Source organism: Podarcis vaucheri (genome assembly GCF_965113315.1).
Source record: "Podarcis vaucheri genome assembly, chromosome: 8".
In the NCBI taxonomy this organism is placed as follows: Eukaryota; Metazoa; Chordata; class Lepidosauria; order Squamata; family Lacertidae; genus Podarcis; species Podarcis vaucheri.
In genome coordinates, this window is record NC_138766.1 from 61,738,035 (window position 1) to 61,763,668 (window position 25,634).

At 41.9% G+C, this 25,634-nt stretch overlaps 1 protein-coding gene and 1 long non-coding RNA gene across 6 annotated transcripts; one reads left to right on the top strand and one right to left on the bottom strand.

Moving 5' to 3' along the window:
- Positions 1-6,132: 6,132 nt before the first annotated feature.
- LOC309538482 lies at positions 6,133-14,039 on the bottom strand. 4 transcript variants are annotated; one of them, XR_014222214.1, is made up of 4 exons: positions 13,950-14,039; positions 11,841-11,906; positions 10,063-11,403; positions 6,133-9,238 (listed from the first exon to the last, which is right to left on the bottom strand). It is a non-coding gene; the product is annotated as an uncharacterized lncRNA (long non-coding RNA). The 4 variants fall into 4 exon arrangements; XR_014222215.1 differs by lacking the exon at positions 13,950-14,039 and adding an exon at positions 13,798-13,943; XR_014222216.1 differs by lacking the exon at positions 13,950-14,039 and adding an exon at positions 13,500-13,943.
- Positions 14,040-25,171, top strand: LOC309538432 (uncharacterized protein C8orf89). Of its 2 annotated transcripts, none has more exons than XM_082234019.1 (8): positions 14,040-14,257; positions 16,195-16,246; positions 17,597-17,757; positions 20,135-20,267; positions 21,774-21,863; positions 22,449-22,559; positions 23,892-23,956; positions 24,869-25,171. In XM_082234019.1, the coding sequence occupies exons 1-8, from the start codon at positions 14,218-14,220 to the stop codon at positions 25,006-25,008; spliced, it is 792 nt and encodes a 263-aa protein (XP_082090145.1). In that variant the 5' UTR covers positions 14,040-14,217; the 3' UTR covers positions 25,009-25,171. The 2 variants fall into 2 exon arrangements, with proteins under 2 accessions (XP_082090145.1, XP_082090146.1); XM_082234020.1 differs by having other exon boundaries at positions 14,044-14,257; positions 20,138-20,267.
- The last annotated feature ends 463 nt before the right edge of the window (positions 25,172-25,634 follow it).

A 25,634-nucleotide genomic window follows, 5' to 3' on the forward strand; every position in this document is an offset into this window, starting at 1 on the left:
TGTATCCATTAGCCCTCAGTCTTTCAGTACATTGCAAGATCATAGTGATTTCCTATAAAACTTTTTGTAACTTGGTGCCATGCTATAATATTGTTATAAGATGGGGGTGGTCTGGATGTAATTTTATGTAGGTAAAATGGGGTTATATAAAAAGAGAGGCTGTCAAAGTCGTCAGACTAGTCTATTTATAAAATTAGTGGTTCTAGCCCAATCTGTTAAGTATCTCTTTCCATGATTAAAGTGTACAAGTGACTCACTGCCATTGAAACTTCTGGCTGGAGATTTTTCCAGAATGGGCCTATTCCCCCATTCCCAGATGGAGGCAATCACATTGGTAATCCAAAACTGGGAAGGGGGATAGAAACCTAATGGAAGTGTGAGAAATGTTGGGAGTGTTAATTCTGTGAGCACTTCCATTGGGACTCAGCACGGACTCAGCACGTGTAAATAAAATCATAGATCTCATTGACACCACAATCTCTGATGACCTTCATTCCAAGAAAATTAAACCCAAGATACTGTATGTGTTGGCTCCCATGAGATCTCTCACTATTTGGAGTTTAGTGTGCACTAACAATATGGAGAACCTTCTCCATATGAACCTCCCCAGATGTTGAGATGTGTGAGGAAAGCCTTGGTCCAGATAGTTATTGAGTTGAATCCACAGCAGAACAGAAGTATGGTACTCCTAATGGTTCCACTCTAGCTGTGGAACATCCAACCCTGAGAAGCTCAATGTTGTCGATTTTCTGCAGACAAGTTATTTTAGGCTGACATTTTCCTGAAGCTGCCTTGATGGTAGTTCTTGGGATTTGTTGAGAGATTATTTGACATGTATACATTTAACTAGTCTTAACTGTAACTGAGATGTAAACTGTATAAAGAAATCAAATAAAAGCTGCCTTTGGGCTGCAAAGGAAAACCCACGATAACAATTCCATTTCAGATAAAATGCTTCAAGAATGCAAAGATTATAACCTTCTCTGCCTCTGTTTTCTTTCTTCCTTTCTTGCTGGCTGGCTTGCTTCTCCACTTTTGCAAAGGCAGTGCTGACAGTTCTCTACCCTGCAAGCATCCTTCAAGAACTAACAATTTCATTCAGTAGAGCTGTAAGACCTTGACTTTGACCTCAAAGTCCAGCCCTAACTGCATCACTGGCCATAGAACCTGTGGCTCTCCAGATGTTGAACTCAAACTCAGCCCTAGGCAGCATAGCTAATGTTCAGAGATTATCAGAGCTGTAGTCCCAGCAATATCTAGAGGACCTCCCTAGTGTAGGCAATACTGAACTGTATGGCCCAGTGCTCTGATCTGGCATAAGTCTATGTTGTTGTTTCACTCAATAATCAGAAGAGGAGTCTGCCAGAGATCTCCAAATGTCATGTGCTTGGTTATAGATCACAAGAGCAAATGGCTTGGAATGTCTCCTTTCAGCACATCAAAATTACACAGATGAAACATTAAGTAAAAAACAAGAGTATCATGGGACAGTCATTTCCTGCTGAAGGCATTATCAGGAAATCCTAAAGGGCGCAATTATCTGATGAAACTGCTATACTTTGAAGCTTCTTGTTTTTTGAAGAGGGAGCCTTTGCCCTTTTAACGCTGCACCAAACTGATGGCATTGGCATTTTCGAGTGGTTAATCCTTTGTTTGGAATGAGCAAATTATGCAACAAGCTTTAATGTCCTTGCAAAATACACAGTGGTCTATCAGAGCCCTTTCTCTGTTCAAAACAGGGCTCTCTTAGGAAAAGGAAGGGAAAGCTGTTTTGACAGTGGGGGGGTGTGCATATCCATCATCAGCCAGTGGTGTGTATTACCCACCCACCATCATTTCTGTGAGTCGCCGGCAGAGCAGATCCTCTTAAGACTTAAGTGAAAGCTAAGCCAGAACACACCTCTCTGTGGGTGATAAAAGCATTTCCCACTAGGCTGCTCCTGTGCTGAATCTCCAGTACGGACTCCGTAAAGCACTCCCACTCTGTGGCCTGAGAGGCATAATCAAGCTGAGAATTCCTGAAGCCTGAGGAAATCCTGGAGCGAAATGTGCGGTGCTTCAGGCCTTTTACAATTGCCCTCATTCTTCATATGATGAACTGATCTCGCTTTGGCTGAGAGCCCCTCTCTGGAACTTGACCTCTGAGGCACTAGGAGTGGGGAAACAAGAAAAATGTCCGTGGTTGAAGAGCTTGTTTGCTGTCTACCTAAGAACAAAGCTGTTGGATCCAAGCCTGATAGCTCTCCGTTTTCTAGTAACACTTCCTCCCAGCTTGAGGATGGGGCCAGGATAACACTGAGCTTTTTTGCACAGAGATTTAGTGCTGCAGTCAGAGGTTAACTAGCCCATGCTGTCTGCTCAGTGGCCAATTTCTTGACAGAAAAGTGTCATACATAGCACCACAATGGAAATCTCAGAGGTAGATTAGAAACCGCCTTATACTGAGCCAGTCCTTTAGCTCTGTATTGTCTATAATGACTGATAGTGTCTCTCCAGGATCTCAGACAAGGAGTCTTTCGCAGCCCTTCCTGGAGATGCTGGAGATTGAAGTGGAGAAGCGATATGGCTCAGTGGTAGGGTTGAAAGGATCTCTCCATTTTAGTTCTCTCAGTTTCTCATTTTCCCAGTTTTAAATTCAGTTCACATTTCTCAGCAATATGTGAGTATTATTTTTAAATTCACGTGAAAATTCAATAGCATTTCATTGTGAATCTTTCTAATAAACGCATTCTGGTATGCAATTTTGACTGATGTGCATGTTTTTGCAAGCAACTTCCCCCAAAAAATGCATTTTGTGTGTTATTTTCATGAATGTATTTTTTATTTCATGCCTTCCCCGAATGTATGAATTATTGTAAATATTGAGTGAGTGGAGAACTGCACCACAAAATTTGGATAAGTGCAGGACCACTTCCTGTCATTTGACCACTTAAAGGGCTTGAGACCACCTCCATTCACATGAAGCTGCACAACTCACCAAGCGCCTTTCTCCAAGATCCCTGCAACCAGATGTCAGGCAGGCAGTGACCAAACAAAGCTTTCTTAGTCATGGTGCTTTGTATCTGAGGCAACCTCCTTGGAGAGGCTTCGTTGGCATCAACACCAGCAACATTCTGGCACCAAGCAAAAGCTTTATATTTGCTTTGACATCCAGCATATTTATTAGCTGGATTTCATGCCTTCTTTTGAGTATTATTATCTTGTTATGGCCTGTTACGTTTGTATTTTACTGTTTGTGTTGTATTTTATGGTAGGTGGTTTTAGTGTTTGTAAGCATACTCCTCCCTCAGTGCCTCGTGCTGAAGGGCAGATTATAAATTAATGAAATACAATGTACAAAGACAATAAACTTACCAAATGCACGCCAACATACATTGTGGAGGGCAGAGAGAAGGGTGTTGTAACCAAGATGGGTATGGACCAGTATTTTAACCAAAAGGGATAGAAAGCAAGGCCTGTATTTTTGCAAAATCATACATGGTGAAGCAATCTACCATATCACAGAGAGTAAGAAGTGAAGGATTATAATGAAGCAAAATAACTGAAGTGGATAAAGTTATACATGGTTGTGCTTTTTAAAAAAAAAACTTTTTCTTTTCAGTTACATTTAATAATGTGTTGCCTCTTCTAATGATATTTTAGAAGACTGCCAACAATAATTTTAGTTATAAAAAAATGGCATTTCATACTCTCAGCTGTAAACATTAATATCAGCTGATTTCCTGACATTAACTACATCTTTTCTCAGCACTTTCTCATTTCACTGGGTTTTGCCCTTTTCTCTCTCTGTCTCTGTCTCTCTCTCTGTCTCTCTCTCTCACACACACACGTGTGTGTGTGTGTGTGTGTGTGTGTGTGTGTGTGTGTGTTTCAGAAATCAGTCCAGCCTTGGAAACCTCTCTGTAGAGTCCATCCTCATTGAATTCTGCTCATTACCATGCGCAGGTATCAGGATCTAACTCAGGCACACAGAAGAATTGCACTAATCAGAGGCCATGCTTGTCTTCTTCCAGCCCCAATCCAGGGAGCACAAGGCCTCCCCAGAATCATTAGGTGGTGGACACTAGAGGCAGCCCCCACAGTAATTGCTGTGATACATCCCACACAGGCACTGGCAGAGGAAGAGGAGTGCGGGGAGAGCGCACTGCCCCCGACAGCATGATCCCAGTGGGGTGCCATCGCGGCTGCTCCCCCACCCGCACTGGGACCACGCCCCCACAGGCAGCGCACCACACTGCCCCCACCTGCTCTCCACACACACACACACACACACCCATGCCGGAGCATGAAACTCTGCCACTGCACACAGGATCCCCTTCCTCCATTACAGGAGAAGCAAATGTTTGTTCTTACTGTGATAAGTTCCTTCTCTGTAGGGAGGAAGGAGATCCAGCTGCCAAGTGACTATTGCAGGGGAGAGGTCATTGGACACAGAGAGCTGAAGGTTGTCCGGGCGTCTTGGGTCACTTACCAACACACACACCAATGTTCAGGGGCCTCCACATTTCCTTTCCCATCTTCTCCCTTCTCTTACTCCAGCCCATACCAGGATTTTTCTTCTCTTCTTACAGGGGCCATTAGGACCTCTTAGGACTGGGCCATAGGGAACAGAGTGGTATGCCCCACTGTGGAACCACTGAGTTCTTTTTTATTAACATGTTGTGTTCTGTTTCATTCCTGCTTTTAAGTTGTTTATTTTTTATTTATTTATTGCTGTCTAGTTATTTGCTTAAGCACAAATTGAACTGGCAGGGGACACCTCTTGAAAGTCTAACTTCCTGCCAGTGGAGAGGTGGGTGGTGACAAACCACACAGGATCCCCTTCCTCAAACTTTGCTTCTGCTCAGGCTCAGCTTTACTCTTGCCAAAACAATGCCAAATAGCTTGTTCTCTGTGCAGGCAAGTGGCTCTGCAATTGTCTCATTAAGTAATTTTTGTAATTGTTTCCCCTTCAGCACATCTGAAAAGGTGCCTGACACCAATTACTAACAAGTGTGTAATTATTCTCGCACATCCCTAGAATCATTAGGAACCTTGATGCAAAGGTTTATGACATAACATTGCAAGTGCAATACATTGCATTCAAGTGTTAAGCGGTGCACATTAGGGCAAAAAAATACTAATTTCACATATACTCTCAAGGGGTCTGAAGTGGCAGTAATGGACCAGGAATGAGACCTTTGAGTCATAGAGGGTAGATTGAGGAAGATGTTGACCCAATGTGCAGCAGCTGTGAAAAAGGCAGGTCCCACGCTAGGGATAATTAGGAAAGAGATTGAAAATAAAACTGTCAGCATCACAATGTCATTGTACAAATCTATGGTGAGGCCACACTCGGAATAGAGTTCTGGTTACATCACCTCAAAAAAATCATTGTAGAGCTGGAAAAGGTTCAGAAAAGGGCAAGCAAAATTATCAAGAGCTTGGAGTAACTCCCCAGTAAAGAAAGGGTACAGCATCTGGAGTTTTTTTTAGTTTACAACAGGGTTTCCCAAACTTGGGGCTGCAGCTGGTTTTGGACTACAATTCCCATCATCCCTGACCACTAGTGCTGCTAGCTAGGGATGATGGGAGTTGTAGTCCAAAAACAGCTGGAGACCCAAGTTTGGGAAACCCTGGTTTAGAAAAATGGTGAGGGGTTACTGATAGAAGTGTAATAATATGATGTGTAGTGTGGATTAAGTTTTCCTCCCTCTCTCATTATATTAGAACTTGGGGCCATTCAATGAAGTTGAACACTGGATGATTCAGAACAGGCAAAGAAAGTACTTCTTTACATAGTGCATAGTTGAATTATGGAATTCTATCCTGCAAGATGTAGTGATGGCCACCAGTTTGGAAGGCTTAGCAGGCATGGCCAAACTTGGCCCTCCAGCTGTTTTGGGACTACAACTCCCATCATCCCTAGCTAACAGGACCAGTGGTCAGGGATGATGGGAATTGTAGTTCCAAAACAGCTGGAGGGCCAAGTTTGGCCATGCCTGGCTTAGAGGATCAAACAGATTAATGGCTATGTTCTACCTCCACTATTGGAGGCAGAATGCCTCCGAATGCCAGTTGCTGGGAATCACAAGTAGAAAGGGTGCTGATATATACTGAGAGGGGCTTGCTGTCCCTTGCCCCTTTTCACATCTTGTATAGATATTTGCTTGTCTGCATGGCTCCTTGCTATTTTGTGCTCCACAAAGGAGTAGGATTCTTTATTTATTAAAATATGTATGTGTCATTTATTACGAAAACAGCTCAGGGTTTAGAATAAAATCCATTAAAAATACAACAGCAACCATAATATTAATCCAGCAGCATGAACAGACAGTACAAATAAACAGTTATGACAAATGGCTGACATAAGTAGCTAGCAAATGCCTTGGTAAACAGCTAAGTTTTCAGTATTTGCTGAAACAGCATTAATGGCAGCAATGGTGCTACCAACTGGAAAGAGTACAGATACATATGCAAGCCTATTACAGGTGTCTCTTGTGTATTGGCATAGAAAATGTACTTACTTAGCTAACACCATTAGGCAGGGGCATTTTATTTATTTTAGTTAACCATTTAAATATGCACAGTAGGCTTAGAAGCTGTTATGATAACAGCAGTTGACTTTCTCTATAGCAACCCGAAAGGGGTTATAGTGTACTGCAAATGCCTGCAATATTTTTTAAAAGATAAATTCAAATGGGAGAAGCACATGTAAAGATTCAAGCTGCTGCACACAATCTGATGTTGAAGGGTCTATTTAGGTTTGTTTCATTGCCCCACCTAGTGGTTAACATGTACAATTCAACAGCCGTTCTACATAACAAAATGTCAAAACATGTCTAACAGTTTCTTACTGAATGTAAAGATAAAACCTATCATAAGTGTAGTAAGAAACCAGAATGACACAAATCTGTCTGGAATTACAGAAATTTTGAGTTGTTATTTTTCTTCCTTTTTTGATTTCAGTCTGTCATTCTGCTCATGGAGCTTTTCCATAGAAGCACATGAAAACTAAAAAAAAAAAAAAATTAAATCAGACATTACTGTGTTCATAAGTAGGGAAAGAATTCAAGCCCAGGCTTAATGCATTATTTAATCAGGCATACTCTATAAAACTTTCCAGGGATGCTGGCCAATTGTTAGCAACTTTTGACCCTTATTTTGGCTTCATTGGATCTTGGCACTCTGGCAACAAGCAAACCAATGGGACTCTGATTTCAGAGGAGCTCAGCCACTCCTGAAAGGTGATTTAAAATATCCAGAAGTCAAATAACAAACTTCCTAACTTTAAAGTATAGTTCAAGGGGGATGTAGATAGAACCACAAAGTAAGGGGAGCATACAGCCTACAGCTGTATGTGGGTGCAGAATCCCCCTCCCCATTTACTGCATGAAAGTCAATGGTTGGAAGCTGGAGACATGGTCCCACTGCCTCTTCCATGCACTGGCTGTGAAGACTCCTTGTGATTTCTGGGTGTTACTCAGCATGGGAGTGGAAACGGGAGGGACGAGAGATCAGAGCAGGTCATCATGAACAGCACCCATGCCCACAACTGCTGCACTCTCACTCTTTAGTCCAGTTCTCTGAAATTCTGGCAGGGGATGTGATTCAAATTCTGCTGAGAAGTGTCGCTGGGTCAAAATAGGTGTATCATATCTGCTGGATCTCCAAATAAAAGACATGCAATCAATGATACCAAAGTGGCCCGACACCAGGGAAGCATTGCTATAGGGTTGGAGAGGTAGTCTGGATAATATCTGTGGGCCCCTTCCAAACCTGTGATTCTGTATCTGTGAGGTTAGAATCTACAAAAAGAAACCTGATTGCTGAACCAATCAAACCAGTTCCATAGCTGACCCAGGTAAGTGCCTCTGTTAGCATCCTAATGGGCCATGTTGTGATGGGATGATTCATTCTCTCCACCCTGTCACCTGGCTGGAAGTGACATCATCTTGAAGTTAGGACAATAGGAGAGCTGGTCCGTGTATGATTGATGCTCTATGTTGAATCCAAAGCTATGGAAACTAATGGGGAGGCACAACCTGTTTTAGTCCCAAAGGCCAAATAGAAAGGCCCAGGAGGCTGCATTTGGCCTCCAGGCCTGACGTTCTGCATCCCTGACCTCCAGCCTCTAACTTTTAAAACAAATATATACCTCTTGCTATTCTGGGAACTGCCCCCAAAGCAAGCAAGCAAGCAAGCAAGCAAACAAACAAAATGCAGCGACACTGGTTTTTGTGGACGGATAGCTGTTACAAGGTTGTGTACTGTTACAATGGCAACTCCTCTCACTGCTTTGTGTTGGTAACACCGGCATAGAATGTATCCTATTTTGCACCTGTTTTCAATTAGAAATATAAATCTCTACCCTAGTGTAGCAATGTTTGACTTATCTCCAGTCAATTAGACATAGCTGAGTTTAAAGTTCCATTAGGTGTTGCCTTTTTTACATACTTGGGCCTTCTAGAGGTGTTAGGTTCAGGTCCCGATGGCCTGATAAAATGCCCAAGCAATCCCCACCCCCTTTTTAACAAATAAGAAACTGGTTTTATTGACTTTTTCTCATTTTGATATGTTAAATTTATCTATAAATCCATGGGAAATGCAACATTTGCCCGCATTTTATTTCTCTTCTGTGCAATATAAAAGGAACTAATAAGCCAGGTTGGTCTTTTTGTTGCTTTGACAACAGATTTAACTGATTTAACGAAAAACAAAAGTTAAGGGAGAAAAAAGACTTATAATGGCTTCTATTTTTGGCAATTTTGTTATTGTAATTTATGAAACCAGGAACTGAAGGTTTGCAAAGTGAGAACCCCGCAGAAGACAAATCAAACATTGCATAGATCAGCAAATTTTAAGAAACATTCAAAGGTCAAACATATAAGCAAGAAGCAAGTAAGTAAAAGAAAATGTATTGGGCTCTGGATGCTAACACACACGTGCACACCCAGCAGGAGAGTGGAAAGAAGAGAGGACCATTTATCTGGGTAGACAGTAAAAGGTGTTCCTTAACAACTGCTGCCTTGTCCTCTGCCTGTGGTACATTTGCAGGAGAGTTTGGCTCCTAGAGAGGCCAGCCAGTTTGACTCAGCAGTTTGTCAGCAGACACCTCTGCCTGATGTCATCATCAGGTTTCTGGTGACAAGGACTTAAAAGGAATCCTGTTTGGCGGGATGGACCCACCAGTGGCAGGGTCACCACCAATAGCTTGTAGTCCTCCTATATTCATCCTTGTCACTGGAGGTCCAGGAAACTGACTAGATCAGTGTTTCCCAACCGGTGTTCCGCGGCACACTAGTGTGCCGCGAGACGTTGCCTGGTGTGCCGTGGGAGGGAGGCGGCGAGAGGCGGGGCGGCGGCGGCGAGGAGAGGCCGCCCAGTGCAGGGCTCTCGCCGTCTGCCTGCCTGGCTGCCTGCGTGGCGCTGACGTCACGGGGCTGTAACGTGCCCCACATAGGCACACGCGGGGTGGCGAGCGAGCTCCCTTCCACATCCCATCGTCGCTCGCTTCGGCCGGCCTACTGGGCTGTTGCAGGCGGAAGGCCTGCGCATGCGCAAGGTTTTCGCGCCTTCGGGATTCCCTTCACGCCTTCCTCCTCCCGGGTCCTTGAGAGCGCGGGAAGCGGCAGTGCGAGACCGGCGTTGAGCCTGGTAGGTATTGCGCTTGCCAAGGCAGTCATTTGGGAAATGAAAACTTGCAAAGCAAGCAACCAGTTCAATCTGAAGTACGTGTATGCTTAATATCCTGTATCTGAAACCTGTTCTGCCCCTCCCCCACACTTGGTGCCATCTACACATGCAGCAGAGTAAGTTGACCCAGAATAGTACCAATTCAGATGGCAGATGGGAGAATGACAGTGCTGAATGCTTTCCCATGTAGAACAGTCCCTGCAAATAAAAACCTAGCATATTTGGAAGAGGGATGCTAGCCTAACCATTACCTTGTATGCTGTTACTATTTTTTTATTTTTTTTTACATAAGTAAAAAGTGACCTTTCCGCATCTGGCATGGTGGTGTGCCTCGAGATTTTTTTCATGAAACAAGTGTGCCTTTGCCCAAAAAAGGTTGGGAAACACTGGACTAGATTATCCTCAGGGTCTCTTCCAACTCTACAATTATACTAATTGTGTATTGTCCCTGTACTCTGGAACATCCCTTCCCTTTGTCATACACAAAGCATCATCCATTAGCTGCTTCAGAGATGTATATACGTCTTTTTTCAGGCTTTCACTGACCCTTAAGATTTGAGCCTGTTATTTCTAGCTTTCTGTCTTTATATCTGTTTGTATAATACTGTTGTGAGTTTGGGGGTTTAGCCTGCATGATACCCTTGTAATTCCTGGAATCCTGGATCCAGCAAGGGTTAAAATCTAATGGATTTGTTCCACTGTTGAATGGGTCAGGCAAGTCCCTTTGTGAGAGAATGGCCATAGTTACCATCTAAGTATGTTCCTTATTATAACAAAGTGGGTTGCTGTATGCCAGAGAGCAAATGGGTGGTAGAGAGAAAGACAAACGCCAGTGTGTGAGACAGCTGAGCTAGAAGCAGGCAGAAGCTAGAGAGTGAGAGCTAGATATTAATGAGACTAGGTAAGCAAGACAGGAAAGGTAGGGTGTTAAATATAGCTATACTTTGTAGAGAAAAGCAGACATACAGAATGACCAGTAATCTCAGGGTGGTCTATTTCTGCAAAAATGTCTTACAAACACTTTGCTCATCGTTTCACAAACAGTTGCAAAAATACTGTACACAGACTGCTGTTTTGTCCACACCTTGACCACAAGATGTAAAAGCATGGTGTGATTGTTGGTAATTCTGTATTTGCATTTCTGTACCCAGTATCCCTATTTTTGACATCTTTCTTACCTTTCCTCTTCCATTAACCTTAATTGAACTTTAAGTGCCAATGCTTTGGACAAAATCCCCATCCATGTAGACTTCTTGTACTGTTTGTTTCTGCTTTACTGAGCCAGGATTCTAGAGTGTCACCCGTTGTGTAACTGAGAATCTAGTATGCTGTGTCTCCTCTCCACAGAGGTGGTTGTCATCAATGAACCTGTTGTATTTCAGACAGTGTATCAAATTTGCCGTCCTATTCTCTCATCTTTTCACCTCTTGGCTGAAGGGGTATGCTTTTGTGTTTGTGGCGTGGCTTTTCAAGCTCATGCCTCCAGTCACACAAACACAAATGCATAGCTTTTAGTGCACATAAATATTTTCAGTATTCACGATATGGCCAATTTTATGCACACAAGTTCCAGAATATTGACTGTGGGGCAACTGGGCTATGTGGCTAATCCTACAAAGAAAAGCAATCATGAATATCAAGACAGCCAGATGGCAAATTTCTGGTTGTGGCACATTTTACCTTGAATTGCAGAATTATGCAGAGGGAGGGTGTGGAATCCTGTGTTTCCTATGAAAGGACACAAACCAGTTTTTGACAAGACAGCAGTGTCATGATTTTTGTCAGTATTCATCAATCTGTCCTTGCTTAGTCTTGTGCCAAAGAAGCAGCTAGGAATTTATTTGAAGTAGAAATAAGATATTCTCTCCCCTTTATGCTGTTTTCACTGGTGGTATATTTTTCTGATGGGAAAGTGGTTTAACATACATTTACTCCCACCTGCAACATGAAGTGGTACAGTTCAGAAAGACCTTTACTGCGTGAATGTGCTGAATGTATAAATTGAGATTTAGATGTACACCACTTTTGAAGGAATGATTTGTGCTTTTGAAATCCTTATATTATGACTGCGTTTCATTCAGCAGCTGGTGTTGTGACCTTTTTTTGTCCTAGTTCGTGCTAGAATTGTCACAACATTATTTTTAAAAGGAAATCATGGAACTTACTTTATTTGCTTCATGGAATCTATAGCACTGCATAACTTTAGCGTTGCGATGGTTCCATGGTGTTGTCTGAAATAAAGGACAGTCCCTTTTAATGTTATAAAATAACTTCTACGGAGAAACGTCTCCCACCCGTGGTAAAACAGATTAGAACCTCACATTGACATTGCCACTTAGGGTGTGTGGACAGGGCAGCACTGAGTAAACAGTGCCTTTGCTGTTTCTGCAGCTGTTCTCCTTTCCTATTGATGGAATCCTTATCATTCTAGGACTCCTATTCTAAGCTTCTCTTGGTGCTTGGATAAAAAATCAACAAACTCAAATGCTTTGAAATGAGCTGTGAAACAACCTGGGAACCCACACAGTTGCTGAAGTACCAGCAATTATGTGTAGTAGTAGTAGTAGTAGTAATAGTAGTAGTAATAATAATAATAATAATTAATAATAATAATAATAATAAATTATCCACTTATTTCACAATGAAATCATCTCCTGGAGTGCTCTTTGCCAATCCTCTGCATGCCAGTTTATACAGAGAGGATCCCACCAAATGAACCAAGCAGCAGCAGAAGCAGATTACATTAGCATGCATGGCTAGGGGTTAAACTGTCACTTTTTTTAAAAAAAAAATATTTTATTAAGTTTTCACAATAAAAAAGCATATATAGACAAAGAAAATACAAAATCACAAAAAGAATACAAAACAAAAATACAAACATTAAACACATCAAAAGAAAAAGAAAAAAAGAGATAAAAACACATATAGTAACAAAAAACAAAAATTCCCTCTTTCTTAATTTCTCATCTTCAATTAGCTTATTTTCCCGACTTCCTCGCGTCTCCCGTTCTTGTATCCCTTTTTAAAAATTAATTCAGCAAATTCATATCCTATTAATTTATCTGTTGTTAATCCAATCCTACATTTTACTTCGTTGCTAAAGCCCCTGCGATTCATTTCAATGTCCTTAACATTCATAAATTTTACAGTATTTCTGCAAATAAATTTTAAATTTCTTCCAATCTTCCTCCACCGTCTCCTCTCCCTGGTCTCGGATTCTGCCAGTCATTTCCGCCATCTCCATATAGTCCATTAGCTGCATCTGCCAATCTTCCAAGGTGGGTTAAACTGTCACTTTTACAGTGGTGCCTCGCAAGACGAAAAGAATCCGTTCTGTGATTCTGTTCGTCTAGCGGTTTTTTCGTCTTGCGAAGCAAGCCCATTGACGGATTAGCGCTAGTAGCGGCTTTTAGCGGCTTATCGGATCAGCTGATAAGCGGCTTAGAAAAAGGGGGGGAGGGGGAAAACCCGCAGGAACTCGCAAGACATTGTCGTCTTGCGAAGCAAGCCCATAGGAGATTCGTTTTGCGAAGCACCTCCAAAACGGAAAACTCTTTCGTCTAGCGAGTTTTCCGTCTTGCGAGGCATTCGTCTTGCGGGGCACCACTGTATATTGAAAAGCTCCAAAGTTACTTCATGATTATTAAGCAACATGCCACAAACATAGTGAGCATGTATTTGAATCCACAAGGCATCGGACTAGACCTTGAGCCAAACAGAAGAGGCGTGTGAGAAAAATTAAGCTGTGTGATTTTAATCCAAAACATTACTCTTGGTTATATAGTCTTAGAAAGGGTGTGGCTATGGGAATAGTGTGCCTTCACCACTGCTCCTAATGCCCGGCATTAAAGGTGAGAACCGCCACATTCTGGATCCAAGGACAATTCCATCTGAGTCAACGTGGACTACGATGAAACTCTTTAAAGACTTTGCAATGCCCATGAAGTTTGGCATTTTGCCGTAAGAGACTAAATGCAGCTCCCATTCCGGGCCTTGGCCATGGAGGAAGCGGCCTCTCCCTATCAGCCTTTCTGATTGCAGGTGGCAGAAATTCAACAGGGGATGGCTTTTTCCAAAACAAAAGAGGGCGGCAGCAGGTGGCTTCGCCTGTTGAACGCCTGCCTTGCAGAAACAGTTGTCGGCAGCCGAGGGAACCCTCCTCGCAGCGGTGAAGGGAAGGCACTCGACGGGCCTTCTCAGCTGCGGCTTCCCTTCAGCTTCAAGGCCCAGAGAGCCACCTCGCCGCCGCCGCCCCAATGAAGGCCAGGCCTCGCCTCTTTATTGCGGCTCCCTCCGTTGCCTAGCAACCAGCGGCAGGCCTGCTCGCCCGCCCGCCCGCGCCGGTCCGGCGCTCCAGTAGCCGAGGCCGGCGGGGCAGAAATGCGGCCGTTGGGGTCTCGCGCGCCGGCTGCCGCGGAGGGCCATGAGGGGCCTCAGCCTCCTCCCGTCCTACAGAGGCGAGGGGGCCGAATCTTCGGCCGCCGTTGAGCCTCCTTCGTCTTTTCCCCGAGCGAGCGCGGTGGTGGTGGTGGAAGGGCCGCTATGAGCAGGAGCCAGCAGCGCATCCACTTGGAACAGCAGGGTGCGTGTGAGTGCTGGGGGTGGGGGGCTGTTCTGGGGGGGGGGCAGAGGGGAACTGCTGCAAGTCCCCCCCCGCACCTCTTCCCCTAAAAGGAAAAGACGCTGCAGAAGGCGCTGGTGGGCCACTCTCCTTCTTGGCGTGCGTGCAGCATGGCGACCCAATTGGTCTACCTTACGAGGGATTGTGAGGGATTAAGGTGAAGCTCCCCGGGCGCTCTCTTAACAGGGCGATATGTCCCATTGAGCTAAATGGGGTTTATTCACAAAGAAGAGAGCACAGGATTCTAGCCTAAAGCATTTTGCAAATGCTGGGTATTGGAGGCATGTTGGGGCTCAACTCTGCCTGAAACGACTCCCCTATCACGTGGGGACTGATAGGGAAGGGCACTCTGCACGTGCTTGAAACACTTCTCACCCTGCAGTGGGGGTTTGCATATCATTCCGAGGTATATTGCGTTAAAAAGCAGGGTTGCAGGAATGGCGCCTGACACAAACAAAGGCGTGGGGCTTCCACTCCGAAAGTAAAAGATACCTAACAGTTCTGAGGACTCGAGGAAACAAAAGTGAGCAGTGGCAAAATAGAGCAGTGGGAATAAGAGTTGGCCTGCTGGGAAGGGAGTTTGTTTCCAGTGAGGAGTCATAAGGGTAATTTCCCCAAAATTGTATGGTGGCCCAGATTAATATGGGTATGGTTTTGTGTGGTGTGTTTGTTCTGAGGTAGTGGAGAGGGAGTGTGTGGGCTTCAGAAACTTGTAGGTTTGAGAGATGATATGGGGATAATTTATTCGATTTAGATTTGCTAGAGTAAGTCAACTGCTAGGCTGGAAAGAGCAGAGGGCTGTAAATTTTATTTATCATAGTTCATGTAAAAAGAGACCATCAGAAATGTAATATAAATGTTTTTCTAACAAACTTTGAAATCTATGCCTTTTGATGTATTGTACATAGGGTTCATTTTTTATAAATTTCCCAGAAATTTCAGCGAGTACAAAATACAGTGTGACCAGTTAATTGGGGCCAACTTTATGCATCCTTTCTCACCTGTGCTTACATAGCTGCATTAGATCTCTTTCCAAGCACATTTCAAAGTGTAGATTGTTACCTTTCTGTGGGGAATCTTTGGTCTACAGGTTTAATTAGGTATGCTAGGCCTCTCCATACCCACCTACACCTAACATCTTATATGATGACACCAGGTGCAGAGCAGGTATATGTGCACCTGAGCCAAAAAGAAGTTTGCAGGCACTGCTGATCATCCACACCTGCAAAGCCCAGTGCAGCTGATTGGTTGTTGATGCTTTGTGGGCTGTGTCAAAAATGGGGCACCTGACATCACTGTGGTGTCAGGTGATTGATAGGTGGGTGAACTCATCTCCTGGCTAGATCCACTTCCTCAACCTTGCTATAAAGCCTTAAGTTGTGTGCGGCTGGTGATAAATGGTTATAGAGCTGTCCCAGTTGTACCTCTGATGTGTAATATTCTCTCTCAAGAAGTGTAACAGGTTCCAATTTTGATGTCTTTTTGGCATCTGAAATTGCAGGAAATTTTTTAGCTTTAGTGTTTTCTGCTTGATCTTTCAGGTTTTTGCTGCAGCTTCTATGATTTATTGTATTGTTTGTATGCCAGCCTGAGAACCCTGTTATTGAAAGATGGTTTATAAAGTGACAAAATAAGCTATAAAAATTCCTTAAGTGTTTTGTTAATAGATATTATATCCCAATCACACTCCTTTAAATCGGTGTTCCGTCCAAATTTTGGTTTGAATAATATGTTGTAGTGCATCATTAAAATGGGGGAGTGTGCTGTCTAAAGCAAAATTTACCATTACTGGAAAAATATTTACTGTTTTTAATACAAGTATATTTAACTGTAATGTTACTTTAACTTTTGGTATGAAAATAGAGTACCTGAATCTGAATGGACTTTGCATATTACAGGTTCACAAGCTCCTAATGGTAAGCTGCCAGAAATCTCATGCATCCCTGAATGGTAAGTATTTATTTAACTTTGCCCAGTGGTCTAAAATTAGTGTTCTAAAATATGAAACAGTGTTTTTAAAATATGAAAGCCCAACCCAATTTGATTTCAAGAGGTTGGTTTTTGGCTAAGTGCTAGGGCTTATATACCTTAACTTAGCATCGTTCCATAATTCCTAACTCCTCATTCCTCACTCCCATTAATGGAGATGAGTGGTTAAGTCTGTAATCTTATATCAATGTATTATTCTGGGAGTAAGCCCCACTGAACTAAGTGAGACCTGCTCCAAAGTAGACATGTAGAAGATTGCATTGTTAATCTCTTTGTAACTGAGAGGCTGCTGTTGCTTACTGCGTCTGCCACCTGAACAGCAGACTTGTATGTAGTCATGATGCTGAAATTGCCTGATGCTGGTTCACAGGAATACTTTCGATTCTATAGTTTAGAGCCAAATATTCCCTTGTTGTATTCAACTTCTTGTTCTATTCAACTTCTTTATTCCCAGTTCTTGAGACCCTTGGGGGTTTATTGATATTTTTAAATGTCTACAAGTTCTGCGCTTTCTTTGCCAAAGATTTGGAGTTATTATTTCCTATTTTAGGGGATAGGGTCTTGTAAGTTTAGATTGCAACAGAAGAATTTACAATAAGGACAGCTTAGCATCATATTTTGATGATTCATAAGAGCTGCAGCAGTTATCAAAACAGGCACTTTTTAAAAGTAAAGGGACATTTGCCTCTAGTATGCATAGGATCCTTTTCTTTATGACGATGCATTTTGAACTTTCTTTGGCAATCTATCTGGTTTTCTCACTGAGAATATCAATGCAAACTTTCCTGAAACAGTTTGTCCATCCCTGTTGCTAGCCCTGTAAAATGCATGCTGTTGATTTGGAGTATGCCTAAAGATGCACTATAGATCATACTGGGTAATAGTGAGGCTGTACATGTCTGAACAATGGCTTGTGCTCAGTGTGCACCCTAGAACATTTCTCTTTTCTCTGTAGCACTCCAATATTCCATGGTTGAAATTGAGTAGTTTCTCACAAATAGATAAGGAAAGAGGTAGCTAAATGTTACAATATTTGATTGAAAACAGTTTGTGGCACAATTCTGAAGAAGCAGTAAGTTGGCCATGGAGAGACATCCTTCTGAGGAGTAATCATGTAGGGCAGTCTTCCCCAACATTTTGGACTAGCTTCCATTAGCTTCAAGGGAAGGCCAACAGAATGCTTGTTTGAAATATAGCAATCCTTGGTTGACCCACTTACTACTTGAGAAATACCGGTACGAGACAACATGTGGAAAGCATTTATTATTTTTGCTTTTATATCCCCTCTGTTCACTATTATGTTTGAAACAGCAGACCTGTCATTTCTCAGCCACCAAAGGAACAAAAATTGCCAATCCTAAAATCTGACCAAAGATTCCTAGATAAAAAAGTCTCCGGAAAATCGTTTGGGGGTCACCTTTTTGAGAATAGTTGGAAACATGCAGTGATAAAGACAAAAAGGATAAAACAAGGTAAGATGTTTAAGGTTGTCATTTGATAGTTATCCTAGGCTACATTTCATAAAAAGGAAACTTACCAAGATTTTTTAGTGTTGGAATTGCCATAAAGATCAACCTAATCCCTATTTCTGGGTTCCAAATTGTCATTAGTTTGTGGACTGGAATCCACTGACTACTGGCAAATTTAGGTTGAGCAATTATAGTGGATTTCGTAGTTGTGTACAACAAACAAATTCCTTTGCAATAAGAAAAGTGATGGGAAATACACTGAAAGGGGATAACAATTGCTTGATTTAAATACATACAACATCCCCACAAACAAATCAAAATCAAAAGTTGTTAACAAACTGGTTGTCTGGGAAGGTACCTATGTAGTTTTTCCTTGCACTTTTTGTTGTTGAGCATTATCTTCCACTCCTTAAAATCAATAGTTTGCCCATTGAGTTCAAAAGAACAAGAATTGTCCTTTAAACTGCTGTACTGCACACCCTCTCCAGATATTGCTGTTCTTCTCAGCCACTTATGATACCGTTAACGATAGTATTCTTCTGGATGGGCACCCTGGTTTGGAAGATGGAAGTGATGTTCTGATTGGTTCACTTCTGCCTCTCAAGCTGTTCCCAGAATGTGATAGTTGGGAACTACTGCTTGATCCCATATAATTTCTTCTTTGCTGTTTCATAGTGTTTTGTCTTGCTCCATACTTTTTTCATAACTAAATCACACTTTTGGATAAAGGCCATCAGTGTACTGATGACACCCAGCACTTTCTGTGTGTCTCTTGTTTTATCAGTTTCAGGTGAGGGAGTAGAAGTGCTGAGGAGGTGCCTGGAATCTATAATGGGCTGAATGTGGGTTAATAAGCAAACTCAATCCCATCAAGACAGAGGTTCTGTGAGTAGGTGTTTTGTCTGTTCAGGGAGATAGTGTTCAGCTTGTTCTGGATGGGGGTTACTAGAGGTAGCTAATGTGGTACTGAAAATGTAGTTGAACCACAGCTCCTATCATCACTGACCTGCTGACTTGGACTGATGGAAACTGTAGCATAACAACATGTGGAGGCCACCTCATTAGCTTCTGAGTACACATTTTGGGGGTACTCCTAGATCAGACATTCTACTTGGAGGCCTTGGAAGCTCTGTGGCAAGAAGTGCCTGTTCGCAGTGTAGGCTGGTGCACCAGCTGCGGCTTCTCCTAGACAGAAATAACCTGGCCATAGTTATTCATTCCAGGTAACATCTAGGATTGAATAATACAATGTTTTGTGCATGGAGCTGCCTTTTAAAACGGTTAAGAAACTGCAAATGGCTCACAGTACGGTGGTTAGGCTGCTAACTGTAACTGATCATTTTAGAAGTATTACGCCAATACCTGAAGAACTTCACTAGTCCATTTTCCACATGCAATTCAAAGTACTTCTGAAGTCCTTAAGTGACTTGGTACCTGAAGGAACACCACCTTCCATATCAATCTGCCTATGTAGTGAGAGTCTTCAGAAGCTCTTCTGGAGCTCTCTCCATTTGAGGTAAGGTGTGTGGTGACCAGAGTGAAGGCCTCTTCTGGTTGTGGTACCCCATTTGTTCTTTCCCAAGGGAAGCTTACCTGATACCAGCATTACTATCTTTTCAGTGCAAGCAAAGATTTTTTACTTTCCCAGGCTTTTTAATATATTGCTGTTTTTAATATGTTGTGTATTAGCATGTTTTTGTAAATGGCACAAAAGGATTGCTAAAGGGAGATATATAAACATTCGTTTGTAAATAAAATAAATGTTAAGGTAGTCAACGACAGTTTTTGTTCTAAAACAGTAGGTGTTTTTTTGGGGGGGGGTTAGCGATGGCATTATTCCAGGTTTGACTGCCATTCAGGGGTTCTTAGGATTGCTGCAACTTGATCCTCTTACCTGGGAGTAAGTCCCATTGAACTTGGTGGAACTTATTTCAAAGTAGGCATGCATAAAATAGTGCTGTTATCTGCAATCGCCCTGCGATGCATTGTGTTGCAGGTAGTGGCTCAGCGTAAGGAACAGAATGTGCATGTTTTAGATACTGGAGTAAGTTTCAGCTGTGGATTTGACATGATGAATACATGTTATGTAGTTAGTTTAGTGTAAGTGTGTGCACACACAGTATATTTAGAAGAAGGCATTTCCGCTCTTGACGATTCCTGACTCTATAGGTGGCTGAGAACATAAGCTTACTATAAGTGAACTGCTCCTTCTGACTTGGTAACCCCACAAGGACCAGACCAGTTTCCTGTGCCCAGACATCTCTTCAGAAGTCTCCCATTGACCTCAGTGGAGCAAACTTCTAAGCAAGTGTAAGACTGTAGCTACAGCTAGTTTTGGCCTGATGTTCCATGTACGCTGCTTTGAATTATTTCTCTTAAGCAGAATATACATCTGCATATGGCTTGAGAGACTCTGATGAAAATGCTGCAATGCCAAGTCTTGCTCAGGCAATACCAAACCTCTCTCCCGTTGCACAGAAGACACAAGGTGCTGCTCATTTATTTCCAGACAGGTATACCTTTATAAACTCTATTATTGTATGAAGTGTATAGATGTTTCACATACTCAAGGTGCACTGCACAGGTATAATTCAGAGGCAGACTTCAAGCTGAGGAATTTCTAATAAGCACATCTCATAAAATTTCATGTACAAATTTATTTTAAAAATAGCAATAGAAGATGGAATTTTAGCTCCATTTCTGCATTTAAAGTCAAATGGATGTACACTTCTAAAATATGAACAGGTCATGATATAGTGACTTGTATAAATCATCATGATAAAGTGGAAATTCTATTACTTCCAAATGTTGTATGAGCCCCAATTCAGACATTGGCAAGTAGGCATATAGCCAGTCAGATGGTTAAAGCTGTTGCTTGTGATCATCAGTGATCACCTGTTCAGAGGAAAGGGGAAGATTATTATTGGGTACTTCATACTCAGACTGGCTTTGTTTTTTGTTTAGAGCAAAGGGAATCACTTGCCATTCAGTCACCATCTTGCCTCAAGCTTAGTAGTTTCACATTGGCTTGTTTCAAACAAGCTATGTTTTGTCAGTTGCAACAAGGAAACAAGCTGTAGGTAAGCAAAAATGGAAATGAAATGTTCCACATTCTACCTCATAGCTGTTTGGAAGAGGAGACCAGTTTGTTCTGACCACACTAAACTGTGGTATAGGGTGATGTCTGAATATGGCAAGTGGGAAACAGCAAAAACCTCAGTATTTTTAAGTGATCAAGTACTCATCTGTGCCATTTGGTTTTATAGACAAAGCTTATGCCTGTACAGGGTAGTGTTATTTCCCACACATAAAGTCTCAACTTCATTAATGGTAGTTTACAATGTTTCATTGTTTAATGTGGTATGTAACTGAGAGGCTTCTCACTAACTCTACAATTGAATCAGCTGGAGAAATGACAGTAACCACAAGTTTCCTAAAGTGAACAGAGGATAGGTTTTTGCTCTTCTCCCCTTCATGTTTCTTTTAGTGTAAGTTGCCCCAGAGCCAGTAGTAGAAAGCCAAACAGCAAGCATGTATTTAATAAACACACGTTTAATTTGGCCCCGGAAGTTCTATTAAGTATGTGTCTTACCACTCAGCTATACATGTATCATTAAAAAACAATTTTTAGTAGAAACGGGAGTGGATGAATGTACTCTTCATGTTTTTCTCATAGCTTGTTGCATACTGCAGCTGGGGTTGGGGCAGGATCGTTTAAGGCAATTCCCAGAAGTGCAGACAAGTTAGTCTGTTGTAGCAAAAACTACAGGGCCACAAGGCACTTTAAATCAATATATGTATGGCATAAGGTTTCACGTACTAGTCAACATAGTGTTATGAGTTCGAGGTCAGAGAGAAATATATGACAAAGAGCCCTGTTTTATTTCTACCCAATTATGTATATCCCTGTATCTGTTGACCAATCCCATTTATTTGGGATAAGATATGTTAAAAAATTATAACACAACGTCTAACCATTTAATATTATATAGTTAGATACCTTCTTCTTTTGATTTTAGCTGTTACAGTAATGATGACCCCGGTTTGCCACCTTTTGTGCTTCCATGTACTTCATCACAATACTTTATTGAAAGCTGCTACAAAAGCAGGCAAGTTAATTTTACTCTTTATAGTTTGGATTCAGAATTATGTTCCTGAAGGGTGAATGTTGGCATGTCCGACTGGGCTTTAGTCAGCCTCAGAGCTCCTTCCCCTAGGGTCAAAAGAGAGGCAAGGCCTCAGAGGCGGATCTGCTGTCCACTCCCCACTGCAGCAGACGCTACTGATGTCAGAGCTCCACTGGTAGGCCTCAAAAGGAGTATTATTAAAAGTAGATGCAGTGAAGGAGACACACCCAGACCTGCAACATGGACCCTACACTAGGGAGAAAACTATGATAGCAAACCTGTAAAGGGTGGAGGAGGGCTGCTTCATCCTTACTTTCTCCCTGCCAGTGACAGCCCAGCAGGGCACTGGGTGAAATTGCCACCTTTGATTTCCTCTCCTATGTCTTTAAGATTGTGCCTTAAAATGACTTGACACTGGTAAAGAATGTGGTGTGCTGGTGATATGCTGTTTGTGAACCTTGGGCCATAAAAACTACCCTCACAGCACTATGTGAAAAATAAGTGATGCCAGGATGGTTTTACTGTAAAACCTATTGCTGTCTGAGATACTTTGTTTTTCTCCTGCAGGGGAGATACAGCTATGGGGGATGCTTATAAAAGAGGGTCGTTTACTTGGAAACCAGGCCCTCTGAAGACATCCGGTATGCATGGTGGAGCTGGAGAATTAGGTGCTGTAAGGTAAGGCAGTATGAGTGGACCAGGTCTTTCATGAAAAACAATGTTGGGAGTTACTTTAATTTATATATTTAATTCTGTCTCTTCACCAGACTGTTTTCTAAATGTTTATTCCTGAAACAACATAATAGCGAAAGAGGGAAACATGACTTGATCAAATTCATGAAAAAAAGGGAATATTTATTTTAACCACCTTTAACTTTCCCGAAATGTCCACCTGCTTCCCTTCAGCAAGGTCGCACTGCATGATGCCCTTCACCATGTCTTGGGACCTTACTGGGGGACACAGGAAGTGGAGAGGCAAGGATCAAAACTCACTTAGACCTGGGGCAGTTCCAGACTGTTGCTATATTGTGGGTGGGATTGAACTGGGCACCGGATAGTTAAGCAGCTTCCACATTTTAGCCTGGCCCATCCCCTTGATAGTCTGTGGACTCAGCCAAGGGGTTATCTTTTGTTGTGATGCTGAGAAACATCACCCCCTTGCCAAAGGCTCATATGTACAGTGGTACCTCGGGTTACATACGCTTCAGGTTACAGGCTCCGCTAACCCAGAAATAGTACCTCGGGTTAAGAACTTTGCTTCAGGAGAACAGAAATCGTGCTCCAGCAGTGTGACAGCAGCAGAAGGCCCCATTAGCTAAAGTGGTGCTTCAGGTTAAGAACAGCTTCATGTTAAGAATGGACCTCCGGAACAAATTAAGTACTTAAACCGAGGTACCACTGTACACCCACAAAGGGGCAGGGGAAGGTAAAAAAAAGCAGAGATTTAGAATCAGGAGAGCTGGTGTCATCTCGCTTCCTGAAGCTAGGCAGAACCACAATGAGGAAGGAGAGCTCTCCCATGTAGTAAAGGCTTGTGTAAAGGTGCAGTATTGGCCTACTTGAGCTGGTGGAAAGTGTTACTGAGTCAATACTTTTCTCTGCTGGAGGAAAATGTTATGACTATTGTAAGAGTAGGATTCAGAAGCAGTTCCTATGCAAATTTTATTTCCCAGCAATGCTTGCTGTCCTATAGCCGCTCAATTCAACTCTATGAAGCCTATTTTTTAGTATTCATTTATAGGTCTGCCCTGTTAATATTTACCTAAATCCCCATGCATATTAGTCCTTTCAGTACAAAGGTTCTGATACTTGTTGAGTACTACTAGGAATCTGGATGGAGATTCCTAAAGAAATACATTTTGATGTAAGAATACTTATATGGCATTGATCAGCATGTTTTTTCATCTTAGCACACCGCTGGGAAATTACACCACTGCAAGTCACCTTGATTGCCATAGTCCATAAATATAACATTCTATTAACAGTATGTTCTTGTGCAAATGTTTATAGGCTGAAGAAGTATAATCGGTGTTCCAGCCTAATTTCATTTCCAGAAGGATCCAAATTCAAGCCTGGTAATGTATAGTACCTAATATATTTAATTTCCTACCATCTGTCTTCACCAAGATGCATTTCCTAGGCAAACTCATTTTCTCACTGCTTTACTATGTGAACTTTCTTGCATTTTGAATATTGTTGCTGTTATAAACATGTTTATTGAAGGCTTTGTTTTCGTATGTACCTAAGGGACAGCATTTCTAGTCGTGTTTGTAAAATGTTTCAAAGGCTTAATTCAGCTAATTAACAAAAGGCAATTACTGATACAAGCTACTAGTTATTCTAGATTTCTAGCTCAGTTGGTTAGAACATGAGACTCTTAACCTCAGGGTCGTGGGTTTGAGCCCCATGTGGAGAAAAATATTCCAGCATTGCAGGGGGTTGGACTTAGATGATCCTTGTGGTCCCTTCCAACTCAAAAATTCTATGATTATTCTAGAGTTGTTTTGGAATGAAAATACATTAGGTCATATTGCATTTTTATGGTCACAAATGTAATTTTTCTACTTTAATGCACACCTTGCTCAAAAGATTGCTTAGGAAAATAATAAACTAAATGGATAACAAAAAATGCTAATATAGCAAGAGAAATGGGAATCTGTTTAGTTTTTTTAAAAATCCTAGGTATCTGTATTTCAAATTGATTTTTTTATGAACCTATATAAAATCATAGGCCTCTCTAAAAAGCATGGTCAGACTAATGCATAATGGGCCAGGTTTATGAACACTATGTACCCCTTTTTACTACCTTTGACGATCTCTCTGATAACCATTACAACTTGTTTCTATTTTAAGGAATAGGGTGATTTTATTCCCTTTCACTGGTTTTTGATGTATATTGTATAATTCTGTTTAAGTACTTTCATGAGAGGGGCACATTATACTTTGTACACACTACTAATCAAGGGGAGTTTCATTTTTTCTTCTAGGTTACCGTTTCATAGACCCTGTCACTGGAGCTCCTCCTCAGTTCCTCCAGCGGCTTTCTCAACTGGCTGCATTGGAATGTGAAACCATACATCAAGAGAGAACAAGACGACTCAGGAAGGCCAAGAGACAGATGATGTAAACAATGTACCAGGAAAGGAACAGGCTCCTTTGAAATCATGTAAAGTTACTATTTTCTTGTTCACGTCTATCGAATTCTTTCACAAATACCATGTTGATCAACAAACCTCACAATTAAGGGGAAAGGGGAAATATGTGATTAATAAAGCTTTTTTATGTTTGTAGTTATATTGCCATTGTAAAGTTTTTGAACTGCATCCAATGCTGTAGATGCAGTAGCAGGTCAGCCACCCCTTCCCTGGAATAGTGATAGAAAAGTCAGAGTTGGAAGGGAACCCTGAGGATCATCTTGTCCAATCCTCTCTGATGCAGGAATCTCAGCTAAAGCTTATGTCAATGACAAAGACCCAACCTCTGTCTAAAAACCTCCAACAAAGCAAGAGTCCTTTTGTTATTGAAAGAAAATGCTGTCTGACTTATCCTTTTAGCCTGCCTGCTGTTAACACATTACTGGGTTTGGGTTGCTTCTTAGCCCTTTGATCCCCAGGATAGGCTGTGATTTATTTCATCAAATTTATATACTGCTTTACAGGTTTCTTTTAAAAAAAAATCAAAACCCCAAAGCAGTTTACAAAAAACAATAAATTTATCAGTAATTTGAAATGTTAAAATAACTGACTAAAAGCA